This window comes from Psittacula echo (genome assembly GCF_963264785.1).
Source record: "Psittacula echo genome assembly, chromosome: 1".
In the NCBI taxonomy this organism is placed as follows: Eukaryota; Metazoa; Chordata; class Aves; order Psittaciformes; family Psittacidae; genus Psittacula; species Psittacula echo.
The window spans coordinates 98,620,302-98,647,902 of NC_137735.1; the positions used below are offsets into that span (position 1 = coordinate 98,620,302).

General features: G+C 47.8%; 2 protein-coding genes across 3 annotated transcripts in view; both read left to right on the forward strand.

The window, feature by feature from the left end:
- Positions 1–2,205: 2,205 nt before the first annotated feature.
- WNT5B (Wnt family member 5B) lies at positions 2,206–18,043 on the forward strand (the record flags this gene model as incomplete). The annotated part of the gene is made up of 4 exons (XM_080626178.1): positions 2,206–2,324; positions 3,043–3,290; positions 9,306–9,598; positions 17,585–18,043. The coding sequence occupies exons 1-4, from the start codon at positions 2,245–2,247 to the stop codon at positions 18,041–18,043; spliced, it is 1,080 nt and encodes a 359-aa protein (XP_080482304.1). The 5' UTR covers positions 2,206–2,244.
- A 7,865-nt stretch (positions 18,044–25,908) lies between these two features.
- ADIPOR2 (adiponectin receptor 2) overlaps positions 25,909–27,601 on the forward strand; it is a 48,073-nt gene continuing 46,380 nt past the window's right edge. For both annotated transcript variants that reach the window (XM_080622054.1, XM_080622055.1), the window contains exon 1: positions 25,909–26,051. The gene's annotated coding sequence lies outside the window, so the exon portion shown is untranslated. The remainder of the gene's footprint in view (positions 26,052–27,601) is intronic.

Below are 27,601 nucleotides of genomic sequence, written 5' to 3' on the forward strand. Positions count from 1 at the left end.
TGAAGCATCTCCTTTCATTGTTGCCTGTGACAGGATATTAGGTTGGCTGGATAAACGATCTTATCCCATAAAACAATTTTTATGTCTCGTGTTTCATATTAAGATCATTGCCTTGCTTGTGCCTGTTGGAAAGGTTTCTGTTTCAGTCACATCCCAGTGCTGACATGGACTACCAGTCCACCAGTGGTATGTCCTCCTCACCCTGTGGAGTTGTGCACATGCGCTCTGAGAAGCTCACAAGAACACGGACATTGACATCACCTGTATTTGTGGAAGTGTCTCGTGGGCTGGTGCCGTCTCACATTCCTGGCTGGGAGAGGCACCAAGGGAGGCTCGCCACAGTTTACTCCTTTCTCAGAATCCATGAGGAAGCTCAGGAAGGGTGAAGCTTGGAGATACATCTCTCCCATCGTGTCATCTATTAACATGACGCATGCGTGTGTGAGACAGTGAGAGCTTTTCTTTCCACGAACCTAGTTCTTCCTTCTGGCTGAGATGGAAAGGTGGGATGCTCTCATCTCTGCCAGCAAGGTTTTCTGTATCTGAGGCTGGCTTGGAAATTCTTTAGGTGACATCACACCATGTCTGTGCAGACTCATTGTTTGTCATGGAAAAGCCATTCATCCATACACAACTTCCTTCCTCCCCAGACTCTGGGAGATAAACTTTCCATTCTGTCTATTCCCTATAGAAACAGACACAAAACATGTATGCGTGGCTACACACACATACACCTCGCTGTCCCTCCGTCACGGACGGGGCTGTGGAAGGAGGAGAAGGGAGGATATAGATGTGAATAAAGTCACCCTCTTTTCTTCAGACGTGGGTCCTGCTGTGCCCAAGCAGTAAAACCCCCCTCCCACCGAGGTTCTGGGTCACACAAGGCTTTTTTGTCCTGAGGCTAATTCTGGCACTTTCAGCCCCACATCTGCCTGCCAGGTGAGATGGGCCACCAGCTGCAGGTACAGCACATCTGGAAGGGGGTGGAAGCGAAGCGTGCTGCAAACAAACACAGCAAATCCACCGTGGTGGGTGCGAGGAATTCCATAAAAAATATACTATACTTCAGCGGTTAGAGGTGCCGAGCCTGGTGATTCATGCCTTGGGTGCTGCTTGCTCCTGAGGCAGAATGAAAGACTGGGTACTTGCGAGTCTTGGATCACATACACCGTGGCCACAACCTGAGGGGACCCGCATGTTCAGCCTGTGTTTGGGGAGCTGCTGCCACCGCAGAGGCAGGGTTGGGGGGATGCAGGCCCAGCGGGGAGGCTGTGTGGTAGAGAAGGTGTTGTCTGTGGTGAAGAGGTGGGGACCGTGGTGTGCAGAGGACAGAACAATGGAAAGCTGTGTAGAGATGCAGGCAGCAGCAGTGGTGTCGAAGGTGTGATGAGGTGGCTGTGAAGGAGGCAGGCTGCGAGGAGTGTTTGTTAAAAGTACCCGCACAGGTCCGGGATGCCTGTGTTTGCCTTCTGCCGGTGTCTGGAGTGGGGGGAAAGGGCTGAGGAGCTGCCAGATTGCCCCCACCTTTGAGGATCCCGGTGGGTCGAGCGGGGAAGGGAGAGAGGGGTGCTTGGACAAGAGGAGCCTTTGAAGCTTTTCTCCTGTCCACCTCCCCTCCTCATAAAGCTATTAGTCTTTGGTGCCAGGCTATCTGCGCTCGCCGCTGGCAGCCCAGCCGCGCCTCGCAGACCCACTGCCCGAGCCGCGGGGCCGGAGCCATGCCGTGGGGCCCCTCTGGAGGCCGTTTTGGGGAGGGGGCAGCCCATTTCCGAGCCGGCCCTGCATTACAAAGGCGGGCAGCGGGGCCAGCGCGCCGCTTTGATGTGCCCTGCCGGCTCTCGCACACCTGCGGCCGCGGGACTCACGGCCCGGTCCGGTTCGCGGGGCACCGGCGGACTGCTGGCGGGCGGAGCATCCCCTGGCCCAGAAGCTCCCGGTGCCCCTGCCTCACACGGCTGTCTGCCCCGGGACGGGATGGGGAGGCTCCGTCGGTGGCGGCGTAGCCCCGGCAGCCCGGCCCCTACCCTGGGGCCGAGGGCGGGCGGGAGGCAGGGCCGGGGCCGGAGCCCCCGGGAGGCGGCGGCCGGGGGAGAGAGGGAGGGTCCTGCGGGGGGCGGGAGGGGGCGGCAGCCGGGCTGTGCTCGCCGCGCCCCGCCGCACGCAGGCCCCGCTCTAGGGCTTCTCTTCGGCGCTTCTCCGCAGGGCGCCCCGTCCCGGCGGCCGGCTCTGCGGGGGCTGCCCACCATGACCGGGCCGAGGCTGGCCCTCGCCGCCGCGCTCCTCTGCAGCTGCACCTCGCCGGTGGCCGACGCGAACTCCTGGTGGTAAGTGAGGGTGCGGGACAGACGGCGGCGCCTTTGTCCGCCGCTGCGGAACGGGGACTGCCCGGGGCCGGGCGGCGGAACGGGAGCGGGAGTTGCCGTGCGCTCCCCGCGGGACCGAACTTCTCTGCCCGCCGGGCTTCTTTCGCAGCAGCTCACTTCTATCCAGGTTTCCCCCTCCCACTGTCCCTGCCCAGTTCCTGGGGACGCAGCCCTTCTCTTCCAGGCATTTCTGGGCTCCTTTTGTACGGGCTCGCTGAGATCCCGTCCGGGCTTTAGGATGTGGGGAATGCGTAAGGAGAGGGTGGGTAAGATTTCCTACCCGCTGCCAAAAGCCCCGGGAGCAGCCGCGGAGCCCCCTTCTCCTGAAGAGCGGAAAATAGCCTGGCTGAAAGGCAGGCATCGCTGGCTGGCGGTCTGTGAAAAAGCAGCAGCTCACTTTCTTCTGCAGAGAAAGTGCTGAGCTTTCTCTCTGCCCCCCTCCCCATCCCGGGTGTCCTCTGTGTTTAAACTCAGGTTACAAACGAGCTGTGTTTCTCCCGCTGGAGCTCTGGAAAAGCCTCGCATCTGGCAGAGCCGTAGCGGGAGGCAGCTGACATGAGAAATGCGCTGGGGCTTTGAGAGCGGAGCGGGGCTGGGCTGGCGGGGAAAGGTGCCGGGCGTTCCGCGGAGGGGGCTTCTCCCTCCAGACAGACTCCCTTGGATGTTTTTCTCATCGCAGGTCTTTGGCCATGAACCCTATTCAGAGACCTGAGATGTACATCATCGGCGCGCAGCCGGTGTGCAGCCAGCTGCCGGGGCTCTCCCCTGGGCAGCGCAAGCTCTGCCAGCTCTACCAGGAGCACATGGTGTTCATCGGGGAGGGGGCCCGCAGCGCCATCAAGGAGTGCCAGTACCAGTTTCGGCAGCGGCGGTGGAACTGCAGCACGGTGGACAACACCTCCGTCTTCGGACGGGTCATGAAAATAGGTAGGAGCACCCGGTACGGGGCGCAGGCCGGTTAGTCCCCCTATAGCGTTCTACCTTTCTTCAAATACACATGCAGAAGTGATGAGCCCCGTTAGCACTCCTCCTAAAGCTGCCTTTAAGGAGGTTTTCCATTCCCTGGTGTGCTGGTACTGCCTGCGCGCTGCCTGCGCCTGGGCGGGTGGCAGCAGTGCACCTGAACCCAGCAGGAGCTAGCTGGGGAAGCAGGGGACACACACACTTTCTTTGAGGGGGGGCATGGGGAGGTCAAGAAGAGGGGAGCTGCTTTTGTGTTGTGTGCTCGTTTAAAGGTAGGGAGGGAAGAAGCTGGAGCCAGGAACAATGGACCCGTGTTATCATTTCCCAGCATCTGGAGTGCCTTCAGACAGGGAATGCAGCCCTGCGATGTGGGAAATACAGGCTCCTCTGGCATGGGATCTCCCCCCCTCTTCCCTGTTCTGCCACTGTCTGTAAACCGCAGAGATTTTTTATAATTCCTGCCCTGCTGGCCAAAAGAGGTGCATTGACAGGCCATTGCTGCACTTGAATTGAGGTGTGACCTAGCAGCATTGTCCCAGCTCCTTTTGAAATGCAATCATCTGATGGCAAGAAACTGAGAAATCCGGGCTTGGTTTGATGTGTCCGACAGGCAGGACAATAAAGAAAAGGTGTTAAAACAGCCACTCACACAAGCGCACACACGCAAGCTTGCTCTCTCTTCAGGTCCCATGCGAAGAGGTTTTGTTTCCCACCCACAAAGCCAATCATTTACACTGAAGAACAGGCACTATTTCTCGGTTGTGAGGTCAGGGAAAACACTTAGCAGCTCCGGCACCCTCAGCTGCCCCCAACATTGCTTGCACCTTTTTGGTTTCACTCTCAAAAAACCCCCAGGAGATGCAGCTTTAATACCTCTGGGGCATCAAGGTGATAGGACACCAAGGCAACCAAGCCCCATGATCCCTTCCACTTGATCCTGAAATTCCTATGTGTGATCCTAGAGTACTGTAAGGGATATTTCTGCATGTGTTACTTAACCTTTCAGAATTCCTAATTCAGCCCACCCGAGCCATTCTGATTCCTCCCTTTCTGTCCAGCTCATACCCCAACAAATCCCTGCTTCTCTGGGATACTCCCCTGGGAAATGCTGTTTCCTGACACATACTTTCAGCTCCTGATACAGATCCAAGGCAGCTGCGCATCCTTGATCCCTTGCTTTGTGATAGCAGGGGTGGTGGCCAGATGAGGCTGCTTGCAATCCCATACTGTTAAAAGTTGCGCTTTGGGGTATGAAAACTACAATTTCAGCCACCTCCACCTTTTGCTTTTGGCGTCCCTCCCTTGCATGTAACTTATCCCAAAGAACGGGATAAATTTCAGGTCCCCAAAATGATCCTAGCGACTCCAGAATGAAATAGAAATATCCCTTTCTGCAGCAAACTTCATCCTCTTCTTCACAATGTTCCTGCAGCTCCAGGTTGGTCCACTGTGTGGGTCCATGCCTGGAGAAAAGAAGTAAGGGTGAACTAAGAGAAAGCGAAGATCAGAGCTGAAAGATGAAAAGCCATCAGGAAGCATCAGAGGGTGTATGGGAAGAAGGATTAGAGTGAATGGTGGAAGAGGGAAGATTCTTCCACTCTAAATTTAATTTGATCCTGTTAGTTTAGATTGAGAATTAGTTGAGATTTGGGTTTTGATGAGGAAGGAGCTGTTGTGGGTATGTGATGGTATGTCCAGTAGTCTTGCTGCTGCTGTTTTGTTTGTTCATGCATGCATTTTGTTCGTTAGGAATAATAATACTGTTGTATCTCTGGTAGGAATCTGCTGATGGGAGTGTCTGTGAGGTGACTGCCTGTGGTTGCCCACTGTTGAAAACATACTCTAACAAAGAGTATTGAACCCATCTCCTTTAGATTCTCTGGTCAGTTAGAGCATGTTCAGATGCTGATATTCCAGAACAAGAGAGAAGTAAGAAAAATGTAACCAAACGTGGCCTAGGGTATTACGAGGGCTATGATGATTCACCGCTGTTGTCTACATCAGTGATAAGCTGTTGTGGAGGGGGATGCTGCCTCTTTCCTCTTTGTTCCACCTTCCGCTTTTACTTTTTCCTACTTTGTAATGAGGTGTTACTCATCATTTCAGCAGATTTGTTTTCCATGCTGGGTAAGAGGACAAAGCCTTCCAGTCTCTCAGGTTGTGTCAGCTATAAAGTCATTCTTCCCTGGGTTCATACTGTATGCCCGTCTCCTGTTTTCAACTTCTGAGCCCCAGTTCTGGACCACAGCCCTTTTTCTGTACTCTGTGCCAATGGCACGAGGAAGGTCTGGAGACCAGAATATCTACAAGAGTGCAGAGGCATGCCAGAGTGTTGTGGAGAGTGGGGGGAGAAAACAGATAAGAAGGACCCAGAAGGTGTGTAGTGTGCCAAAAACCTTCCGCTGCCCACCCACCGATGCAGGCATGGCATATATTATATGATTTCTTGAGCTGCTTTAGATTGCGAGGGAGAGGAGAACCTGTCCTGGTCAAATCCAAAGCCTGGGAGATCCTCACGAGAGTGTGCACTCAGAAACCTGGAAGATTTGCCTTTGTAGAACTTGGCTCAGCTTGGAAAAATGGGAGGCCTGTGGTCGGTCTGTGTTTAATCATTACACCTTCATTTTGTGCATTTCATAGAGGTGAGGCAGTACAGTGACACAAAGCTTGTGCAGAGGCATCAGCAGCACTGAAGTAGGCTGCTTTTTAGCATTGGTCTTTCCTAGTGTTTGTGTGGTCATGAGAATTGCTCTTACCTTTTCAGTGTGGTTTATTCACTGATGATATCTGGCAATGTACAAAAATTACCCTTCTGAAGTTGCTTCTTATTCTGTCAATACAGATTTTAGACTGCATGTGTATGTGTATGCGTATCTGTGCATTATAAACAGACACATTCCTTACCGCTACATTTATGAGGGAGAGGACAGAGCACCCAAAAAGGTTGTGTTAGAATTTCCTCAGGGGAGGAGAGAATCTACCTCCTTCAGTGCAATCCTAAATGCAAGGCTGGGGTTTCCAGGTTAGTCCAGTCATTTCTGCAGCCTGAGATTTTATCTCTCCTGCCTTTTCAAATGCAAAAAGGAAAAAAAAAAAAAAGGAGTCATAAAAGAACAAAGAGGAATATTTGAATATTTTTCCTTCTTTTTTCTTTGAGATTGGCAAACCTTGGGGAATGCTTTTTCTTTAAAAAAAAAAAAAAAAAAGAAATCAGTTGAAACTAAAACTTTTTCATCAAAAAAAGTGACACATTTTTATCATCTTTGTGTCAGTCTCCCCCTGGAGTCTGTTCTTCTCGTATTTCCTCCTCAAGCAGCTCCAGAAAAGCAAGCTGCGGGGACCAGCACCTCGCCTGGGTATTGCTCACCCTGGTACCCGCAATGGTGTCCCCTAAAGCTGCCACAGCCCCGCGCTCCCCCCTTGTGCTGCGGGCAGTGCTGGTGGCCGGCAGGCTGAGGAGGGCAGCAAAGCTCCATGGAGCTCCACACCAGCAGGCAGAGAGCTGAGCCTCCCGGGGCCTCCAGCGTAGGGGTGACCCCAGCCTTTGGCTTGGGAGAGGTGTGGGAGAGGGCAGAAGGGGGGTTGTCCTTTGAGCTGACAGCGCAGAGGTGTGGAACTGGAGTGAACTTTGAGATGATGAGTGAAACCCCAAATACTTTTCCAAAGCTGGCAGAAGAGCAGAGAAAACTGGGATGGTGCAAGCCCACAACTGCTAGCTACAAATTTGCTTTGTATTAAGCGCAAGGTTTCATGCACAGTCGATCCTGCCCCCCAAACCAAGCTGCAGTTTTCCAAACCTACATCTGATGAGTGCTGTGGTTTGTTCTGCTTTGTGGGCAACAAGGGGAAAAAAAAAAACCTCACTGAGACTTCTTTCAGCCTCTCCTAGCACCATCCTCAGCAACCTAAAGAACTCGTGCAGATCCAGGGGCTGCATATTGAGTTGTTGTGCTGCTAAATCTGAAACGTGGAGATGGTTAAAACATGGACAGTAAAAGTGTAAACCAGTCTGTGCTTGCGGGGGTCTCAATTAAGCCGTAAGGATGCTAAGCACCTGGAGTCATGCAGGCTCTGTTGCACCAGCTGTAACACCGGGAGGTCCCCGCATTGTATGTATTTTAACCTGTACAGATGCAGAGAGTGCTGTGCTTAACAGCATGATTGGTGTGTCCATGGGGCTCTCACCATACAGGCACAGACTGGTAGGGGCAAAACCTGCCGGTTGGACTGTTACCTTAAAATACCAATAGCATGCAAAACAAAACAGATGAGTAAAAGCTTTATTTTGGTTGCTGAAAAAAGACCATAACTCCCTTACGGGCCAGTCTCAGCTGAATTACCTTAACTAGGAGTCACTCCTCTTTACCCCCTGGACCAAGGAGGTTTGGAGGGCACACTCCTCTCCTGATGACCTGCTAGTAAGGCCTTCCCTTCTGTATTATGTATAAAATTCTGTAGCATTTTATCAGCCTTGTGCTGTGCGCCATAGCAGAAGCCCCTCATTGCGGGGGGGGGGGGGGGGGGGGTTCACAAGTTGTTCTGCAACGTGGATGCCATTCGCAGCCTTGCCTTTGTCTTGGGTCATTACCACTAAGCTGGTGATAAGCTGCTATTAATTACAGATTGTCAGCACATGCAAATTGGAACAAGAGCATACCAAAAGCATCAGCTCAGTCCTGCTGAGGGAGCTGGCACTGAGAGCCTTGTGGGCTGGTGACAAACTGTTCTTGGAGAATCTGCCCTCTGAAGTCATTCAAATTTGCTTGAGAGCATCTTGCTGGGGCTTGTAAGTAGCTCTTCACAATCAGATTTGCTTATTCCAGTGAAGCTTTGACAGTTGTTCTCTTTATCACCTGGAAGTTTGGTGATGCACGCAATGACCCTGAAGGTGTCAGTTTAGCTATTTGTTACACTGTGTGGTGATAATGCAGGTGTGGATTGCCTCCTTCTCCTCCTCACCCCGCTCTGCTCACCCCATTCAGACCCACTGCACTCGCTGGTGCAGCACGCTTGGCCTCATGCAGTGCTGGCTGTGTTGGTGCCCCGGTCAAATTGGGGCTGAATCATGGCCAGGAATACATAGCTAGAGACCTGATCCAGCTGCTTGTCTTGCACTCTGAGCTGTACAGAGCATACGCTCCAAGCAGGGCAGTCTCTAGTAAACGTGCTAATGGAAAGTCTTTTCATTTATTATTGTCTACATGGGAAATTTTACTTCTTCCAGCACTGCAGCTCTGTAGGTGCTGGAAGAGCCTCTGCCTCAAAGCTTTAGTGTAAAAATGGGTTTCCTTCAGTTTGTCTCAAAACAGTTCTCAGCTGACTTCATATAAACCAAAATAAGGTTGATGAGTTGAAGAGCCCATAAAGAGCGCTTGTCCCAGTTAAATGAAGATCATTCCCGAGTGATATCTGGCTTGACCAGAATGCTTCTTTTGCACAGACCCAACCTCATCAGTTGTTTTCAGTGGTTGCAGTGGCTAAGGCAGCAGCTGTATTTTCAGCAAGTGAATAACCCTCTTGCGTGAGAGTTTCCTCTAGGTTAAGATGAGAGGATACTGAAGGGGAAAGAGACTGAGCAGTCCCTCCCTACGGTGTTGGTGTTTCTGGAGTTTCCAGGACTTTTAAATAGGCAAACATAGGTGTAATAAAAACAACCCTTGAGGAGTAGCACCTACAAATTCATGAAGAACATGCTCTTCCCAAGAGCATTCCTCCAGGCAACATGAGGACTCTCAGACCCTTCCCTGGTATGTGTCAGAGAATCAGATTTGTGTTTGATCTTGGTTACATAGAAACTGCCAGTTCTGGGCAGTCAATTGACTGGGGCTGTTGCTATTAAATGAAAACAAAAATGGGATGCAAGCGTGTCTTAGGACAGTTCTCCCTCTGCCAGAACAAGGTGCTTGCTCCTTGCTGTGTGTTGCGTTTGTTAAATGAGATCTGTCTCTTGTTAATTTGCTTCTTGTGTCTCTCTTGCAGGTAGCCGAGAGACTGCTTTCACCTATGCTGTCAGTGCTGCCGGGGTGGTGAACGCCATCAGCCGGGCTTGCCGTGAAGGAGAGCTCTCCAGCTGTGGCTGCAGCCGGACGGCCCGGCCCAAGGACTTGCCCCGAGACTGGCTGTGGGGCGGCTGCGGGGATAACGTGGAGTACGGATATCGTTTTGCCAAGGAGTTTGTGGATGCCAAGGAGAGGGAGAAGAACTATGTGAGAGGTTCAGAGGAACAGGCTCGCATGCTGATGAACTTGCAGAACAACGAGGCTGGTCGCAGGGTAAGACCAGTGCTGACACTTTCGTCTTCTCAGAGGCAGATTCAGAAGGCTTCAGATAGCTTGAAATTACTTGCAGGGTTGATGAAGATTGTCCAGTGATACCCCAGTAATGGTGTATGGTCACATTTGTTGCATTTCTGTGAATATTACAGGCAATATTGACAATATTAGATTCCAGTTTTAGTGGCAGGCTTCTGTTGCCAGCTAAAGCCAAATGAGATGCTGTATGGCATGCAAATGCAGACATGTAAGCTGTTTCCAAATAAACTAGGTGCTGTCATGGCCCACTTTCAAGGTTTACATCTCAGAAACTGGCTTTCCAGAGCTGCCAAAGGAACAGGCTGGTGTTGAAAAGGAGGATCTGTTGGCATGTGGAGTTCTGTTCTACTGCTATCATTCAGAGTTTTGGAATATAAGACCAGAAGCAAAGATCGAATCAGACTACCTGGTATAAGTATCTCTGAAACTTATGCCTTGCTCATTTACCTTGGTATTGGGCAAAATAAGTAATCTGCTTCTAGGTGACATTTTCTGAGAAGATAACATGGTTTTGATCTGGAGACCCCTGGGGATGGAGAATCCATCACTTCCTTTGTAGTATGCTACTATCATTAATCACCCTGTTTCGACACTGTACCTCATTATCATTTGAATTTATCTGGCATCAGCTTCCAATCAGCTCCTTTTCTGACTTTCACAGCTAGATCCAAAAGCCTCTTAGTAATCAGAATGTCCTCTACATAGAAGTATTTATCTACTGTAATTTATTCACCACTTTCTTGACAAACTAGATTGAGTGCTGAAGACTCTCTCACTTTCTGAGGTTCTCATCAGCCATAAAATCATTTTCACATTACTTTAGCATACCCTTCTCAGTTTTCCCATATCCTTTAAGAAACTGGACACCAAAATGACATGCTGGGTTCTGCTAGTGGTCTCACTGATGCTGTAAACGTAGGTGAAGTTGCCCCCTTTGTTTGTGTCCAGTGTATGCACATTTGTTGTTAACATAATTGCTCTGTCTGTGATTAATAGCCTGGAAGGTATAGCATCATTCATATGTGGTACAACTATGTAGTCCTGCCTCTTTCCAAATGTAGAACAGGAATGCTTATTTGAACAGTTGTATGTTTTTCACAGGGTGTTTAAGATTTTTATCATTCTTCCCTAGTAGTGAACTTTTCTGAGGTTAATTTCATTTCAAATGCATCTTAAAAAATCCTATTAAGTGTATTTAGGCTTGCTCTTTTGCACATTCTTAACTAATATCCTCAGTTTCCTGAGGATACTTCCCTTTCTTACTTCTAATTGTTATTCTTTTTCCCATGTGTGTCTGTGTTTTCCGCATGTAATTTTGGCTTCATTTTGCCACTTTTTTTTTGCTCTATTTTTTTGATTGTGGAATCAATGTGTCAGGTTGAAGCATTGCAAATACTCTACGCTTCTTTTGTAAAATCAAATGGCAGTAAATTTGCAGTAGGTGGAAAACGGTGCAACTGAAAGCTGTAGAACTCAGTGGGTTTTGGTTTGGGTTTTTGGGGGGTTTTTTTGGCTTGGAAGGGCAGAGAGTCTGCGTTTCCTTAGAAATGGGGGGACATTCCTCCACAGAGTAGTAGCCTGGAAGTGACATTCTTCTCTGCATTACATGCTTTGAACATCTTACATGTCTGGAGTCATGAACTTGGATTACTACAAATAAATACCCTGTCTAAAAAATTACAGCCAGTCCTATTGCCCTGAGGGATCCAGAGACAGAATATGGCCAATAGTTTGAGGCGCCAGTTGAATTGTAGTAACATCTGTATTAAAAGATCAAGTCTGAAGATACTTGCTCCACAGCATGGGTGAAACACTACCCTGTCTTGTTATTCTTGTTACATGGGCAAGAATAAGAATATCACTGAGCTGTAATTTCAGATGATGATGCTGTTTTAGATGGAAGAAAGCTTTGCTCTGTTTCAAGGACGGAGCTAAACCCAGCTGTGTCCTGCCTTTACTACAGTGCAGAAAGTTGTTTAAATTGTGCTTGGAGGGGTACAGTGCCCGTGCTGCTTTGGACTCCATAGACAAGCTCTCAAGGCGATTTCTGTCTCCAGTTAATGCACAAACTGGACCTGGACAAAGGCTTTCCAAAGAGGCCAGCAAAAGACAATGTTATTTCGAGTTTGGTTTTTGTAGACTCTGTAGAACAGATGGCTGTAGAAAATAACCTTAGATTAAATGAACACAAGTTATTTTAGATTAAATTAAATGGAAGTATAAACCAGTGTGTAGTTAAGCTTGTGGATTTCAAAGAACAAACTCCGATAAACTAAGGGAGCTGGTTAGTAAACTCAGACGGGGAACTTGATGTGGAGGAGGTCTGAAACTTTTTCAAGTCAAAGATGCTAAAGCCATTACAATTCGGCAAGCCAAGCAAGAGGAAAAAGCTTGTAGGAAGAATATCCAGACCTCACTGAATGAATAACTACCACAGAGAAGCTGTTTGGAACAGACTGAAAGCCTACTAAAAATGGAAAAACAAAAAAGAAAGAACTGATAGCAAATAAATAATGAAAAGCTCTTAGAGGTCAAGAAGTGTAAAGATGAAGTGAGAGCAGTAAAAAATCACGCTGAGTCAGACCTTGCAAAGGGTAGTAAAATAAACAGGGAAAGTTTTTAAACTTTGCAAATTGGATATTGGAAGAAAGGAGGCTGCTAGTGAATGAGAATGAGGCGGACTCTAAAGACAAAGTAGTTTTGAGCCCCAAAATAAGCAAGTGCTTTACCTGGGGCTTCAAGTTGGAATAGAGGGCATTGCTCGTGGGGAGGGGTACCATATGTCTGCTACACAATGGGGATGTCTTTTCTGTCCTCAGTACTTTTGCCTGGGTGAATAACTGCTTGTAGTGTAGATTTTTAAATCCTCCTGAGATTTTTTCTGGGGCAAGCCAGACACAGTCTGTCACAGGAGGCAGTAGTAGCTAATGGTGCTGGCACCCTGTGGGAGTGAGGAAGGCAAGAGGAGGTAGCTGTCACATTCAGACAGGTAGAGGAAGAGGAGCTGAGCAGCAAGTACAGAAGGTTGGGGCCTGCAGACCTGAGGTGGGTGGGATGGTGCAGGGGGCTGATGATGGAGGGGAGTTTGTGGTCGGGTCAAATGATTCAAATAGGAAACAGGTGGCAGCAAAGGGTTGGAAGAACAGAGGGCTGTTCTGGAGTAAATGAGACTGGGCTTTAGAGTGGACTGAGTGGATGAGGATTTGGGGGTAGCGAGGAATGGAGATGCTGGGAAAGGAGATGAACATGGAAGGATCTGGATAGGAGAATCCTGATGGCTCTGAGATGGCATTGTTATGGGTTCCAAGGTTGTCTGGTAAGGATAGTATTTGGCCAGTACAGGGTAGTCTTTCCTCTTGGCTCTTAGAAATGGAAATGGAAATCATCACCACCTAGGTGGAAGCAAAACTCAGGTTATGTAAAGCTCTCAATTGGGCACAGAGAGTGCCAGCTTTCTTACCTGTCACTCTGAAAGAGCTGGCACCTGGCAGCACAGGCAGTGTGACCTCAGCAGAACCTACAGGAAGATCTTGGAGAAAGGATATCTTGGAAGAGGAGGCAAAATGTGAAGTAATTTGTGAAGGATTTCTCAAAGATTGATCACACAATCACTTAGAACATCATTGATCTCCTAAAAACCAAACTAGATCTATTAGATCTCATTTATAAGCACTTCTGTGAGACATTTAATGTATTTCCATGTGGGAAACACTTGGCTACATTGGGAAAGATAAGGCAAAATGCAGCAGCTATGAGACAGACAAGAAACTCGTTCAAGGAAAGATGTCAGAAAGTTGTGTGAAAGGACATACCTTGATTCTTAACAGAGCTTAATTAGTAAGTCTTCAAGGACTTACCCCAAGATCAACACTTGGTATTTATTTTCACAGCCTCAACACATGAATTGGAATGGGCTGAGGAAACTTCCTGATGATGCAAAGGTGCCAGGTATTACAAATACAGAGGAAAATCCAAAATTTGTACAGCAGCTAATGACATCCAGTAAAACAACATGAAGACCATCATTTGAGGTCTTGTATGAAAAACGTTTTTAGTCATTAGGAAATGAGTTGAAAAGAATGGGTCGCAGCAGTCCACTGCAGATGACTGCAGATGTAATGTGGCTCCGAAGGTGGTAAATACCCTGTAATATACTAAGGAAAGTATTTTTAGAAAACAATGGGCGAATACTAATGCCTTTTTATTCAGCTCTTATGAGGCCCCAAAATATTGTATGTTCTCATATTCCCGAACAAAATGACCTCAGACTAGAAAAGGCTTGTTATGGTGGACTCAAGGGATAGGAATCTTTTCTTAAGAAAGTAGGCCGGAATAGCTTGCCATGTTTAGCCTAGCAAAGTGAAAGTTGAGAGAGGATATGACTGATGTCTGTGTTAGTGGTAGAAATAATAGGGAAGGAAAAGCACTTTTTAAGCAAAAGGCCAATTTGGCACAATAGCAAATGGGCATAAAGTGAATACGTTTAGGCTGGGAATTAGAAAAAGATACTTTATCATTGGAATAGTAATCAGAATGATGGTGGCCGAAAACCTAATTGCTTTTAAAAGGGCACTCTATACATTTAAGGAAAATATTATTTGAAGCAGTGCCTACAATAGCAAGAGATCATACTTAAAAGCCAAGGAAGTCTCATCTGGTTATGCATTCCTAAACTTCTGAGATTCTGGTTTTGGAAGTAGGAAGGTGCACTTGTAACTCCATAGTCCCACAAGTCGGTGCTGAAAGAAGGGAGTACTGGAGACACGGCAGTGAGCACTGCTAGGTGACCACCAGGTACCATCCCACGTACAGCCTTGCCCCACTTTCCCAGCCAGTATTTCAGTTGATGTCTTCTGATTTTTAGGAAGACTTTTGGTGTGTCCCCTCACTCAGTTTCCTGTGGGTGAGAAAGTCCTCCTTGAACCCTGAGGAGCTCTGATGACAGGAGAGAAGATTGTTCCTGCTCTCCATGGTTCTCAGAAGGAGCTGAGAGGTACAGGAGGGGACCAGAGGTCTTTTATCTTTCAGGCAGTCCTGACCCCATCACCTCTTCACTCCACGTCCGATTCCTTGTTGTGGTGCCTCCTGGCTTTATTGCCTGTGTTTGTTTGTTTTTGGCTGTTATCTCAGTATGTTCTTTCCTTCCATCTGTCTTTTTCTTCCAATTGGTCTCCATTACACTCTCTTATTTCCCCCCATTCCTTATCTGTCACCCTGTCTGGCAGACTGTGGCGGTCGGTCATTCTGCACTGTTTACCCAGTCAGCATATGGCAGGCCTCAGTCATCAGTCACTCAAGCCAGTGCCAGAAGAGCCTGGAAGGGGGTCTGGCTAATTGACCACATAGGAATTCCCCATTAATTCTCTTCCCATTCCCATTATTGCAAGAAAAGAATTGGAAGAGAACTTGGGCTTATGGGAAGGGCCTTTAAGCCTTTCCATTAGAGGCATTTTCAACCTGTTTAAGTGGCATGGCCATCGATCAGACCCTGCCCTCAGAACTGCATGTGGGGTCTGTTATTCTTTACCTTGACCTGCGCCTGGTCAGAGAGGAATTCTCCAATTTCCTCTGCTTTCTCCCCATTTGGGCAGCAAAGGGGGAGAGTGGGAGAGCCATTTAGCAGCTGAAGCTATGGTTACCTCCATGGGACATTGATGGTGGGAGCTGCAGGGGGCTGAGTGGCGCCATGCTCACCTGCGATGACTGGTAGCATTCACATTCCCCAGCACAGCTACTACCCACATGGGCCAGATGTTTTGAGCATCAGTTGCTTAAAGCCAAGTCAGAGTGAACTCAGTCCCATGACATTAACTGAGGGGGATCGAGTTGCAGTGTTTTTCTAAAGGAACAAAGCCCAGGATTAGGAAGAATTGTAATACTTTATAAAAACACATGCAAGGGCAAGGGAGGCATGAGTGGCCTGGGATTTGACAGAACCGTAACCAAAAAGTGCTAACACAAGCTTATAACAAGCAGGTTGGCAGTGCAGTGAGGATATAGTAAGTGTCTGGGGCTTGAGAAATTCAGCTGTAGCTCTGTCTGGTTACAGTACAGCAGGAATCCTTAAGTAACAGTGTGGTTGGTCCTCTGCAGTTGTAGTTTGATCCAAGACAAGTGCTTAACTCCCAGCCTGTAGCTGTTACATTGCTCTGTGAGGGATTGCCTCAGTAAATTGAGCTCCAAGGAGCAGAACTAAAGCTTCTCTGTTCTGAGGACTCACTCCATTGACTTTCTCAGGAGCTGGATTGGCCTCCATGTGATTTAGCCATTAAGCCAAATTGAATCTTCACTAGCTGTCAAAAGCACTAGGTGTTCATTAGGCACAGGAGCAAGCAGTTGTTGTAGGAGAACTCTGACCTCTCGCTGCTGGTCCAGAACGTAGTCATAGGCGGAAGGTTTCATTTGCAGTATGCTCAATTGCATTAATCACCTACGCCTTTGCACGCGAATGCGGAGAGCTGAGAAGCTTTCTTCTGAGTCTGTGCATGGGGAAGAAAAGAACCCTCAGCATCTGGTTGCTTTCTTCAGCAGAAAAGCTGGCTAGAGGGGATATCGCTGTCTCCCTCAAAACATCCCAATTTTCTCTCACGTTCCTTGATGTCCCCACCAGAAACAGCTGGTGGAAATTCCTCAGCTGATGCCAGACACCTCTGCTTGGCACATGGGGTCTGGCAGAGGCACTGCCCTGTGGATGTGCATGATGGTCAGGGGAGAGCAGAGGTGAGCCTGATGGTGAGAGCATGAGGAGCAAGGCTGGCGCTTAAGCTGCTGTAGCTCTGATGGTGCAGGGACACCAACTCTTCACTTTGCAAGCTGTTGTCAGTGCCGGTGGGTGCTGGCAGGACCTCACATAGCCCGTAGTTTTGTACCTGTCTCTGGAATTAATGGAAAGAACAAACCCAGCCTCCCTTTCAGTTTGTTTTCCTAGGGTCTGAGCTTTGTAATTCTAGAATATATTTCAATATTTCTGTCTCCTCCCAGCTAGTGCAAGGAGGAGGAGAGTAACTACTGTTTTCCTTTACATCGTGTGCTCACTCTGCTGAGGGCTTAGTTCTTGCTGCCAGTATTTCACGTCCACTTGCTGATTCGGATGCCGGATTTTCGGGGGTATGATGCATCCACAGCCGCCGCAGACTCCCACAAACATAGCTGAAAGTATGTGGGGAAAGACCGCACCGAAAACTTGCGTTTGCTGTTTGAGATGGGGGCCCTTGTGCGTGGCTGTAGTGCTGCTGGTGCAGGGAGGCCTGTGGACACAAGATGGCGCAGGTTCGCAACGTGTCCCTGCTCGCCAAGGCTGACGCCGGGTGAGCACCCCCTGGAGCTGAGAGGAGCGGACTCTGCCGCAGGACAGAGGTGTTCGTCTTCCGCACCACCGCCACTGCTTGCCGCTCGCGGGAAAGCAGCCTCTGGGACACTGCCCCTGAACGAGCTCCTCTCAGCAGAGACAGAGGGAAAGGGTGTGGGGACGTGGATTTATCGTGGAAAGATGCAGATGTATCCCTTGGAGTATGTGTTGGTTCTTGGTGCGGGTGGTTGGAAATGGGCTGCTTCCCAGGTGTTCCCTTTTCGCAGCTCACAATAAATGCCACAATAAACACCACTCGTACTCTATGAGAGTGGGAGAGTTTCCAGAGTCCACGTGGAGATGAAGCTTTCTCTTCTTTCCTTCTCTTGACCCTGCTGTTAAGTCAGGGGGAAAAAGGATGTAGAAGTCATGTTTGGAGGAGGCAGCGTGACCAGAAATAGAAATATTTAGGGAATAGGAGCGCAGCAGTTGCAGCAGTGGGAAGAGGAGACTTTTGTCTCCTCTGAAGGGCGAAACAACAGAAATTGGGGGATAATGAAAGCAGCTATGGAAACGTGATGAATTCATTGTAATTCAGCCGGCTGCCAGTGCAGCAGGAATAGGCACAGCTTTGCCTGATTGCATTTCTTTTCCCACAGGCCGTGTACAAGCTGGCGGACGTGGCCTGCAAGTGTCATGGTGTATCAGGCTCCTGCAGCCTCAAGACCTGCTGGCTGCAGCTGGCTGACTTCCGCAAGGTGGGTGACTTGCTGAAGGAGAAGTACGACAGCGCCGCGGCCATGAGGATCAGCCGCAAGGGCAAGCTGGAGCTGGTGAACAACCGCTTCAACATGCCGACGCAAGAGGACCTGGTCTACGTCGACCCCAGCCCGGACTATTGCCTGCGCAATGAGACCACTGGTTCTCTGGGCACCCAGGGCCGACTGTGCAACAAGACCTCGGAGGGCATGGATGGGTGTGAGCTGATGTGCTGTGGACGAGGTTATGACCAGTTCAAGAGCGTCCAGGTGGAGCGTTGCCACTGCAAGTTCCATTGGTGCTGTTACGTCAAGTGTAAAAAGTGCACAGAGATCGTTGACCAGTATGTCTGTAAATGAAAGGAGCCACCAAAGCAACAAATCTATATTATATAAATCTATATAAATATATTTTATATTTGTATAAATAAACAGATGATGATAATAATTAAAGAAGCTTATTTAAGAGACATTTTGGTTTTGAAATTTCCCCCATCAGACCAGCTGGTGTGCCATTCCTTCAGTTCTGCTGGGGAGTTTGTCTGCGGGTGCATTTCCCCTTGGATGTTTCAGTCAGGGTGAAGAGGCTGAGGAGGTGCTGAGAAAATGAACTCCCCACTACGCACAAGCGCACACTGTTTCATTGCAGAAACAAAGCCAGCAAGAAGGAGAAAGGTGGGTTCTTTCTGCTCTGATCAGTAAGTCTCAGCATTTTGCATAGTTACTGCACATCTGAAATTACTGCCAGATGTGGGTGAGTCCTAGTTACCTGAATTTCAAACCTTGCCACTTCACTAAACCCACTGGAGAATTTGGAACCAGTTTTTGATCCCCCTGAGGGCTTTGTCACGTGAGAGGGAAGGTTAGGCAAAGCCCCTTTCAAGACATAGAATACAGCCGAAAATCCTGTAAACCATTCCTGGATGCTTCACAGACTGCAGTGTGGTGGAGGAAGGTTTACAACCTGCTGTAGTTAGGAGGGAAGGTGTGACCTGTGGCTGACCAGGATGCACCCAGCATCTAGGTCTTCTGTACCGCGTGGGCCAAGGGGAAACTAGTCCAGCTCAGACTACATGGCTATGTGCATGAGGGAGATTTTTAATTATTTTCCTTTTAATCCCGTGCTGAAACTGAATTTGTCAGTGTAGAGGAGAAGCTGCCAGTGCCCAGGAATGTTTGCAAAGGCAATATACTTTGTATTTTGTCAGCAGAAAGAGGCATTGAATGCACACACATGCACATGACTGCATAAGCACTCTTCACACTGCTGCCAGTTTTTTCACTCTTTGAAGTGGATGCAGGTGGTCACCTTGTTCAGCTCTATTAAATCCTCCTCACCACCATCCCAGATGTATAGTTTCTCTTTAACATTAAACACCCCTCATTGATATTTCTTTCCCTCTGTTGCTTGTGTATGTGTGTGGTTTTGTTTCATTCTTTTGGTGAGATGTCTTACTTTGCTGCTCCGTATTTCAGAGTCCAGGGGCCATGCTCTTCCCTGGCATAAGGTAACCACAGATACGTTTGCTCCCAGAATGTGGGTGCATGTTCACCGATGGAAGTATTTTCTATGTTTTTCCTTGGTAACAAAAGAGCATGATAAAATTGTACTAGGGCAGAAGGCATTACCAAAGTCTGCTAATCAGTCTTACCACATTGGAATTTTAGTAGAATCTAATTCATAAAGCAGGGAACAGATGCTGTTTCTAGCACAAGACATTTCCTGTGCCTCTCAGCATCTGCAGAGTTCATTTGCAGTCAGAACAATCAAGAGAAGCCAGTTCCCAAAATATAAGGGTTTGCTAATATACATCCCCTTTGTTTCTGACATTCCAAGGGTGTTAGGGTTTTTTCTGTAAATTTTAAAATGCATGAAATATGCCAATAAGCAAAGAGCCAGTTGTGAAGATTATTATTTTTATATTAAACCTCTGTTTCTTATAAAGCATTGCAGTTTTACAGATTCCACCATTTCAACCACCAGAGAAGAATTTATATGTACCTTTCATACTTCAAATATTTGAGGACTCCAGAAAAGCACAAGGAAGAAAAATTATGTTTCATAATTAGGAGCTGTTGTTTTTTTAAACCAATATGTCCAGTTTTTATTTTATTTTTTTTAATCCAACAGGCAATATATTTGCTGGCATCCCAGAATGCAGTTTCTTGGAATATAAACAGTGGCCTAGATTTATTTTATTATATAAAATCCAAAGCCAGTGGTATTGTAATTCAAAGTAACGGAAATAGTTTTCCATGCATGGAAAAAATGTGAGTGCAATGGCCTGATCCAACTCCCATTAAACTTCAGTGGGAGCTGGATTGAGCCCAAGATCGGATCAAATGTGTGAGCTATTCACTCCTGGGATACTATATGTTTCTAGCCCAATAATAAAACTTGCTCTACCTTGGATACATCTAAAAAAGACCTTTCCTCCCACCACCCTCACTTCATGTTCTTGTCCATCCTTATTGCATCAGTGTTTAAAGGTGTCAGCTATTTGTATATGACACCCTTAAGCATTGTTAACGTGTCTAGTAATTCAAAGTGGTTTCATTTGGCCTTTCTGATAAAGACCACACATTTAAGGGAATCACAACTCTCCCCACAATTTGGCTCCATGATTAATTTTGGGGGTGTAAACAACTTTGGGAGCGGAAAAGTTGGCATTGTTAAGGCTACTATTCATCTGGGCGTCCCTGGATATGCTCTTCTTTTTCCACCTAAAATGTTGTCTGGATGGAAAAAAGATGATTTTTGGCCTTTTGTCCCAGCACTCCGGACCTCTGTCAGCCTGGCTGGAGCCAGCAGTTCCTATTGGACTGGGACCATAGAGTGATAGGAGAGAAGTGACCATTGGATTTCTCCTCCTCCCTCCTCTCCCTTCTTTTTTTTTTCTTTACAAGACCTAGGTTTTAGTCTTCTTAACTTTCTGGCAGTTCTGTATCCAAACATTTGATCCCACTAAACTCTATCTTAAAACTTAATTTCTTTGGCGCCCGCACATAAAGGAACCTCCTTAGGGTGGTAGTAAGTATAAAATAAGAACACAGCCAGATTGGTTTGATGCAAAGCCAAAGAAAGTCAAACAGAAAGCTGTAGCAGAACTAATTCTTTACCATGAAAGCTAAAAAGTGGTGGATTTTATGTTGTGCCTTGTTAGATGCACGAAGTCGTAGAGGGACGTGGGGGTGGGGATCTAAGCTTGATTCTGAGCTCTGCTGTTTATCTGCTTTGTAATTTCAACAAGTTACTTAATTTCTCTGAATTTTAGCCTCCAGCCTCCTCCTGTATAAAATGAGGAGCGGAATACCTCCCTTTTATTGTGAAGCTAGCTCTTTGAGAAATATGTCTGAGGAAAATGTAATTGAAGGCCTACCCTCTACGCTCATTAACTCTGGCAGGCAGACAGCTGTATCCCCATTGTGCAGGAACACGCTTGATTCAGGACAAAGAGGCTCAGCGGCACCTCAGAGGGTCAGATGCTCAGAGGTGGTTGCTCAGGGGCTCAGCAGGAGCCTCGGGGGGGCTGTTGTGGTGAAGCTGTACTCCAGCACAACACTGGAGGCAAGACTGTTGTACAAAAGAGAGGTGAACTCGGGGCTTGTTTATTTATGGATATTGAATATCTTGCAGCAAGAGTAAGGTTTAGGGAGGTTGGCCTGGTTTCTGAATGAAATACCTGCCTGCTCAAATTCTGTTCGCAGTTTCATATGGATAAGATATTCACACAATACGCCATTATATAGTGTGCGCTGGTAACTGGCTGCCACATTCCAACCCTGAAGTCACTGCACTTCTAGTCTGATAGAAATGACCACCCGTAAGTCATGTAAAACTAAAATATTTTGGAGTTAAAGGCACTATGCAAATATACGGTTATTGCAAGTCAGTGAACATCAGCTCCTAAACGGAGCAGAACAGGATGCAAATCTGTCATCATTTTCCAACTGGCTAGTACTACATAAGTTATAACGTGAATGAATGAGGCCTTAGTATGTTCTGCTGCAAGGTAAGCTGAGCAATAGCGATCACAGAACAAACAGAAACTTTCATTTGATATTAATTATGTTAAAAAGATACTGGCAAGGTTGTGAGAAAATTTAAATGAACTTTTTAACACCACTGGACTGTAAGCCACTTTGCATCATTTGCAGGCTCCTATTGTTTGTCCCAAAAAGATTGTGCCTACCCAGAGCTCAATGTAACAGAAACTGCTGCCTTTTGCAATTCAGGAAACAGCCAAGTTGAACCCAGACAAGCACTGTGAGTGTAACTTATACTTGCTACATGGACCCAAGTTTTGTAGCCTTGACAAAGCACAAAGCAAGCAGATCTTGTTCCATCGTGTAAAGTCAAATGTGCAAGGCTCTCCCTCTGCTCACTTGACCCCATCCAGGGAGAATCCTAGGAGGTTTAAATTACGCTGCGGGTGCAATTCCTAATCACCTGTGGCTACAGTATTTTCATCAGCTGACACATACACAGGACATCCCAAGGCGACCTTGGGAAATGCCTTCCAGCGACTAAAAGGCATTACTCTAGTGTCTGTCACAAGGCTTTCCAGAACCAGCTGCTCATAAGGTCGTTCACTTTCATTAAGTTTTTGCTTTATTACATTTCAGGTTACACAGTTTCTAGAAGATACACTACGAAATAAAGTTCACTGAAATGCAAACTCTGAAGGAACTGTCATATGACAGTGAGCAGATGTGAACATAGTATTGGATCCCCTTCTCAAAGGCCAACTTTGGCTATGTCTAATCCATGGGACCCAGAGGTGCGTCCCATCTCCTTGGCCCAGATGTGTATCCTGGCCATATCCTGACTCCCTTCATGCCAGGGCAGTGTGGGCACCAATACCCTGTGTGCAAAGGCTGGTGGATGCAGAGGCCATCAAGTGAGTAGCCTGTCCCAGCACCAGCTCTGGTGTAGATAGCTGGTAGTTTTGGGACTGGGCCACATCGTGAGCATACCAGGACTGAAGTCTAAATATAACCAGCCTCAAAGATAAGTAAAATCAGACTTCCATGGCCAACAGGACAGATCCCAGAAAGGACAAAAAGAATCATGATCAGCTGTTGTAAATCCCCAAATAACAGTAATTAAAAAAAAAAACCCACTATAATACAATGATCACAGCATGCTCATGCCTGCCGTCCATCAATCTTTTTCTGCAGGGCCTGAAGCTGTTACTTGTTTCTTAGCTTTGTTTAAATGACAGTTGAAGTCTTTTTTTTGCATTAGGATTCAAAAAGGGATTCACTCATAGCATTTCCTCAGAGAAAAAAAGGGGGAACAACAAACATTAGGGTTAGGAGCTCTCCTTGTAAGCAGGGATAAAATGCAGCAGCTGTAACATGGAGTACTAAATGTTGCCCTGTGACACCCAAGTTGGCTACCTGCCCTAAGTGTCACAGTTAGCTCTCCATGCTGCCCCCTCAGTGCAACCCTGGTATGATAGCCTGTGGTACTGGCAACAGCTCCATCTGTTTGCAGCATGGTGGCTGCAGCAAGCACCAGCCTTTGGCAGCGTGATGGAGCAAGCCATGAGGGTCAGGCCCTCTGTGATTTAGACGGGGAAGAAGAGTATGATAAGGAAAGAAATACAAAGAAATGAGCAAGCACAGCTTCACTGGGAGGCAGGGAGATGATAATACCTCCCCCAGGCCCTTTCGCCATTAGTGCTGTCCCATGGTGCTGTCACACGGTGGCAGGCATCCTAGGAAATTCAGAAGGGAGACCCTCAAGTATGTTTGTCAGTAGAAATGAGGCAGGTTAAAGGCTTGCAGCAATAAGGCATATCCTGGAAAAAAAAAGAAAAAGGTCCAGGCTCTTCCCTACCCTAGGGCAGCTTTATTCTGAATCATGATTTGTCTTCTGGCTCTTCCTAGAGTGCCATATAGCTGCGTCAGCCCTTTGCATGACTGCAGGAGCATGGTGATCATGCGGGATGGGAAGGATGAGGCATTGCTGCGTAAGGACATGTTACAATCCTGCCTTTCGGGGGGGTGGGGGGTGGGGGAGAATTCAAAACACACTGGGATAGACCCAGTGTCACTTAATGACTGTCACAGTCATTGTGCTGGAGCTAATTGTAGCCCTGCCTTCTTCACAGCCCCAAGGAGGTGCACATGTGCTTAGCCATTACCTTTCTTGGGCTGAGAAAACATCTAGACCAGGTTTTTAGAGAGGCAGCCCTCTGCAATTTACTGTGATGATTCTGTCCATTCTCAGTTTCATTTACCACAGGCAAATTTGTTTTCTCTTGCTCAGGAACAACAATAGAGTTAATGAATAACCTGCCAAATTTCACAAAGCACAGGGCTATGTATGTAGGACAAAAACATTCAGAGACGAAATTAAGGCAATGAACATTTTATATCAATCCTACTGTTTCTAGGAATTATCTATAAATGCCCAGGCAGTACATAAGTAATTTTTAAAAACTGTGTCTTTCTGAATGAATGCTTTGCCCCATATGGCAGAGCACAGCTTTCCTTTTTGATTTCCAGGCTCTTGAACCAGAATAAACCACCCTAACTCCTTTGATTTAATATTTAATGAAACAGCATTCCTATCTTAATTTCCCTCTTAATTAGCTGAGTACATGTTAAGTTACGGTGTCAGGAAATGACAGATGAAAATGACATGCAGTTTTTATACATATTTTTCATCAACGGAGCTCGAAATACCTTAAAATCATTAGCGCCATTTTGCAGATGAAATACTGAAAGACAGGGGCAGGAAATACTTCATCCAACAGGCACAGGGTGGAGCTGGAGCAGGCACTGCAGCTGCTACTCTCCGTGCTGCTGCCCGACGGCTGTCAAAATACATTTTGATTGATCAGAGAAACTGTAAATACATGTGACAATCCAACTATGATGTTCAGTAACTACCCAGCTCCATTTGCAGTAATAAAGACTTTGATGAATGCGTGAGGTGGGACACATTTTAAAGGAGACAATAAGGAAACACGGTTTTATAAACAGTTTTAAGAAATGGGCAGGATATATTTAGTGTTGATGGGTACAACAACACTGAGATCAAAACATCTCAAATATTAAATTATAAGGATAATTGTGCTTCTACTAGCCATCTTGTTCACAGTTACCAGTTTGGGCTAAAATTTCTCTTTGCGGGTACAAGTGTATTGATCAGAGTGTGGCTCAGGAAAGCATTGAAGTACATAGAGCCACACAAATTACAGACAGACACATTCTCCTGGATCATCCAATTGTTCTCCTTGGCAATTGTTAAGATTGTCTTCCAACAGGACACTGTTCTCTCAGTGTTTTGTCTTGTCCCAATGTACAATATGCAGGCACAGGGCTTCCACCATTTCCCCCCAGGATGTGACCTTGGAGGCTGGAATCTCCACCTCACATGGTTTTTCCTGCTACTCTGCTGACACTTCCATTACTCAACAGAGTACCTTCTTTTCTCCTCGTTGTTCCCTCTCTGTGCCTCTACACCAGAGAGAGGTGTTTGGGCCCTGTCACACACACCAAGCTTCCCAGATGGCTCCAACGACATCAGGACTGATGTCGTTCTCATTATGGTTGTGATGTTGCGCTGGCTGTGGCTTCCCTACCTATCCTGTGCCATGCTGAGGAGCACGCAGCCAGGTCCCAAGCGTTAAACCTTCGTCTAGGGGAGCCTCTTCCCTCCTCAGCAGGACCCGCGGCTGCTGCGGTGCACTCTGGGTACGCCTTCCCCCCTTCCCCAGTGAGTTTCACAGTGTCTCTCTCAGCTTGGACTACTCTGAACCGTCACCAGGGATGCCCCTTTCCGTCACGGAAGAGCTGCGTGGCCTAGGGTTTCCTGTGACACTGCTGTCCACGGGAGAGCCCCCGCCACCCCGGAGCCTGCCGCTGGGGGCACGCCGCTCCACCGCTTTCCGACCCCACACCGCTTCCCAGCGAAGCAGAACGGCCGCGCCCGCAGGCCACGCCCTTCCTGAGGGGCCACCGCTGCCCCTCCCACCAATCACCCCTACAACAGCCACGGCAGAGAGCCCTCGCTAACGTCATTCGCGCCCTCAGCCAATCAGAGCCGGCTCCCTCCGCACCCCGCCTCCCCGCTGCCTGCGCTGCCCTGCGCCTGCGCAGTACGTAGCCCCCCCTCACGCCCCTCGGCTGACTACATTCCCCGGGATGCAACTGCGCTAATTGCGGTCTATTTCGCCGCGCCGTACGCATGCGTGGTAGGGCGGCTCGCATTGGCGGCTACGGCCTCGTGCGATTATGACGCTGTAGAGCAAGGAGGAGGCGACCGGGCCGGGGAGGCGGCGGCAGCGGTGGCCGCAGGAGGGGGGCGGCGTGGGGCGGCTGGCAGCACCTCGCGGGCGCCGGCCGTTGCCAGGTGAGTGCCCGCGGGCGGCCCGTGCGCCCGTGCTCCTCACCGGAGCGGCTGCGAGGCCTGGCCGCTGCCTGCGGAGACGAGGGTCTCGGGCCAGGGCCCGGCGTCCGACCGCTTGGCGGGGCGGCGAGGAGGAGCCTCCGTAGAGGGATGGAGGCGGGGGGCAGCCTCGTTCTCTTCCGCCGCTCCCCGGGAACGGCGGCCGGGCGGGGATCGGGGCCGGGGCCGAGTTTGCTGGCGCGGCGGGGAGCTGGCTCTGCGGGCGGTTGGCCGGGGGCAGGAGGGAGCCGGGCTTGCGGTCAGTGTGTTTGCTTAGGGGCACGAAGTAGCGCTTGGAGGTGCTCTGCTGGAGGAGGCTTTGGGCTGGCGAAGCACCCTAAGTGGGTCAAGAGCGCTGTAAGTGGGCCTTGTTCGTAGCCTTCTGTACACTTGTTGCTTGTTAGAACAGGGAAGGCTGCTGATACTTCTAAAAATCTCGTTACGGAGAGGCCATAAAAATAACAACTCCTTCGCTTGCCCAGTAAAGGAGCCTTACCTTGCCCCTGCAGAGTGCTCCCTGTGTGTTTAGTGTTTATGGATACATACACATAAACACACAGAGTTATCAACAATGGATAATATAAATATTCAGCACCAGTGTCACCATAAACTCGGATATTCCCAAGTGACAGTTAAATAAACTTTTTTAAAAGTTTATTTTTGTGTGTATGTGTGTTTTTTTAGTGATGTTTTATTTGTTTGGGTTTTTTTCACTGCGAGGGTTGGGTGTTCGTCTCTCCTTTGCTTAGGATGAGCAACAAAGATGTTGAAACATATGGTAATCGAGTAGAAGACAAAGAAGATATGACAGCTGTTGTTCTTGCTTAGCTTTTCAGGCAGCGTTGGCTTCTTTTTGTCTTAGCCATACAAGCCAGTTAATTAAGTGGCTTTAGCAGATATGTATGTGGCATTATTTAAGAAAACCATTAATATTAAATTACAACTTTTTTGCAATACAGGCTTTGTCACTTCGTATATGTAAACTAGCGTGTGCACCTGTTACATAGCAGAAAAGCTTTTTGCTATTACTCCTTATTTAACGGTACATTTTGTTCTTAGTGCAGCACTGAAGTTCTTCAGGCAGTTGAATTCTCTGATGTATCACAAGTGTGTTGCATATTTTTTAAAATGGGCCAAGTCTTATAAAATTGGCCAGGTCCTCCGGGCAAACCCTTCTGGGCATAACCTGGTTTTCAAGAGTTGAGGTCTTCATGTGTAATATAAACTCTTGTTTTCGCTCCCTTGCTGTAGCTGGTGTCAGAGAGTATTAAATTCCTGGTTCATTCGTAGCTCTGGCCTTCACGAATCTGTTGTGGAAGCCAGGGAAGAGCTGACAGTCCTCTCTCTCAATATTCAATCTCTCAGCTTTCAGAGGCCTTTCTGTAGTATATCAGCCAAGAAGTGCTTGCTTTTTACAGAACTTTGATGACACTCCTTCAGATTTGATGATTAGCTGCTGTAACAGCAGGAAATATGGTTGTGATCGACACAAGTAGATATTGTGTCATGGAATT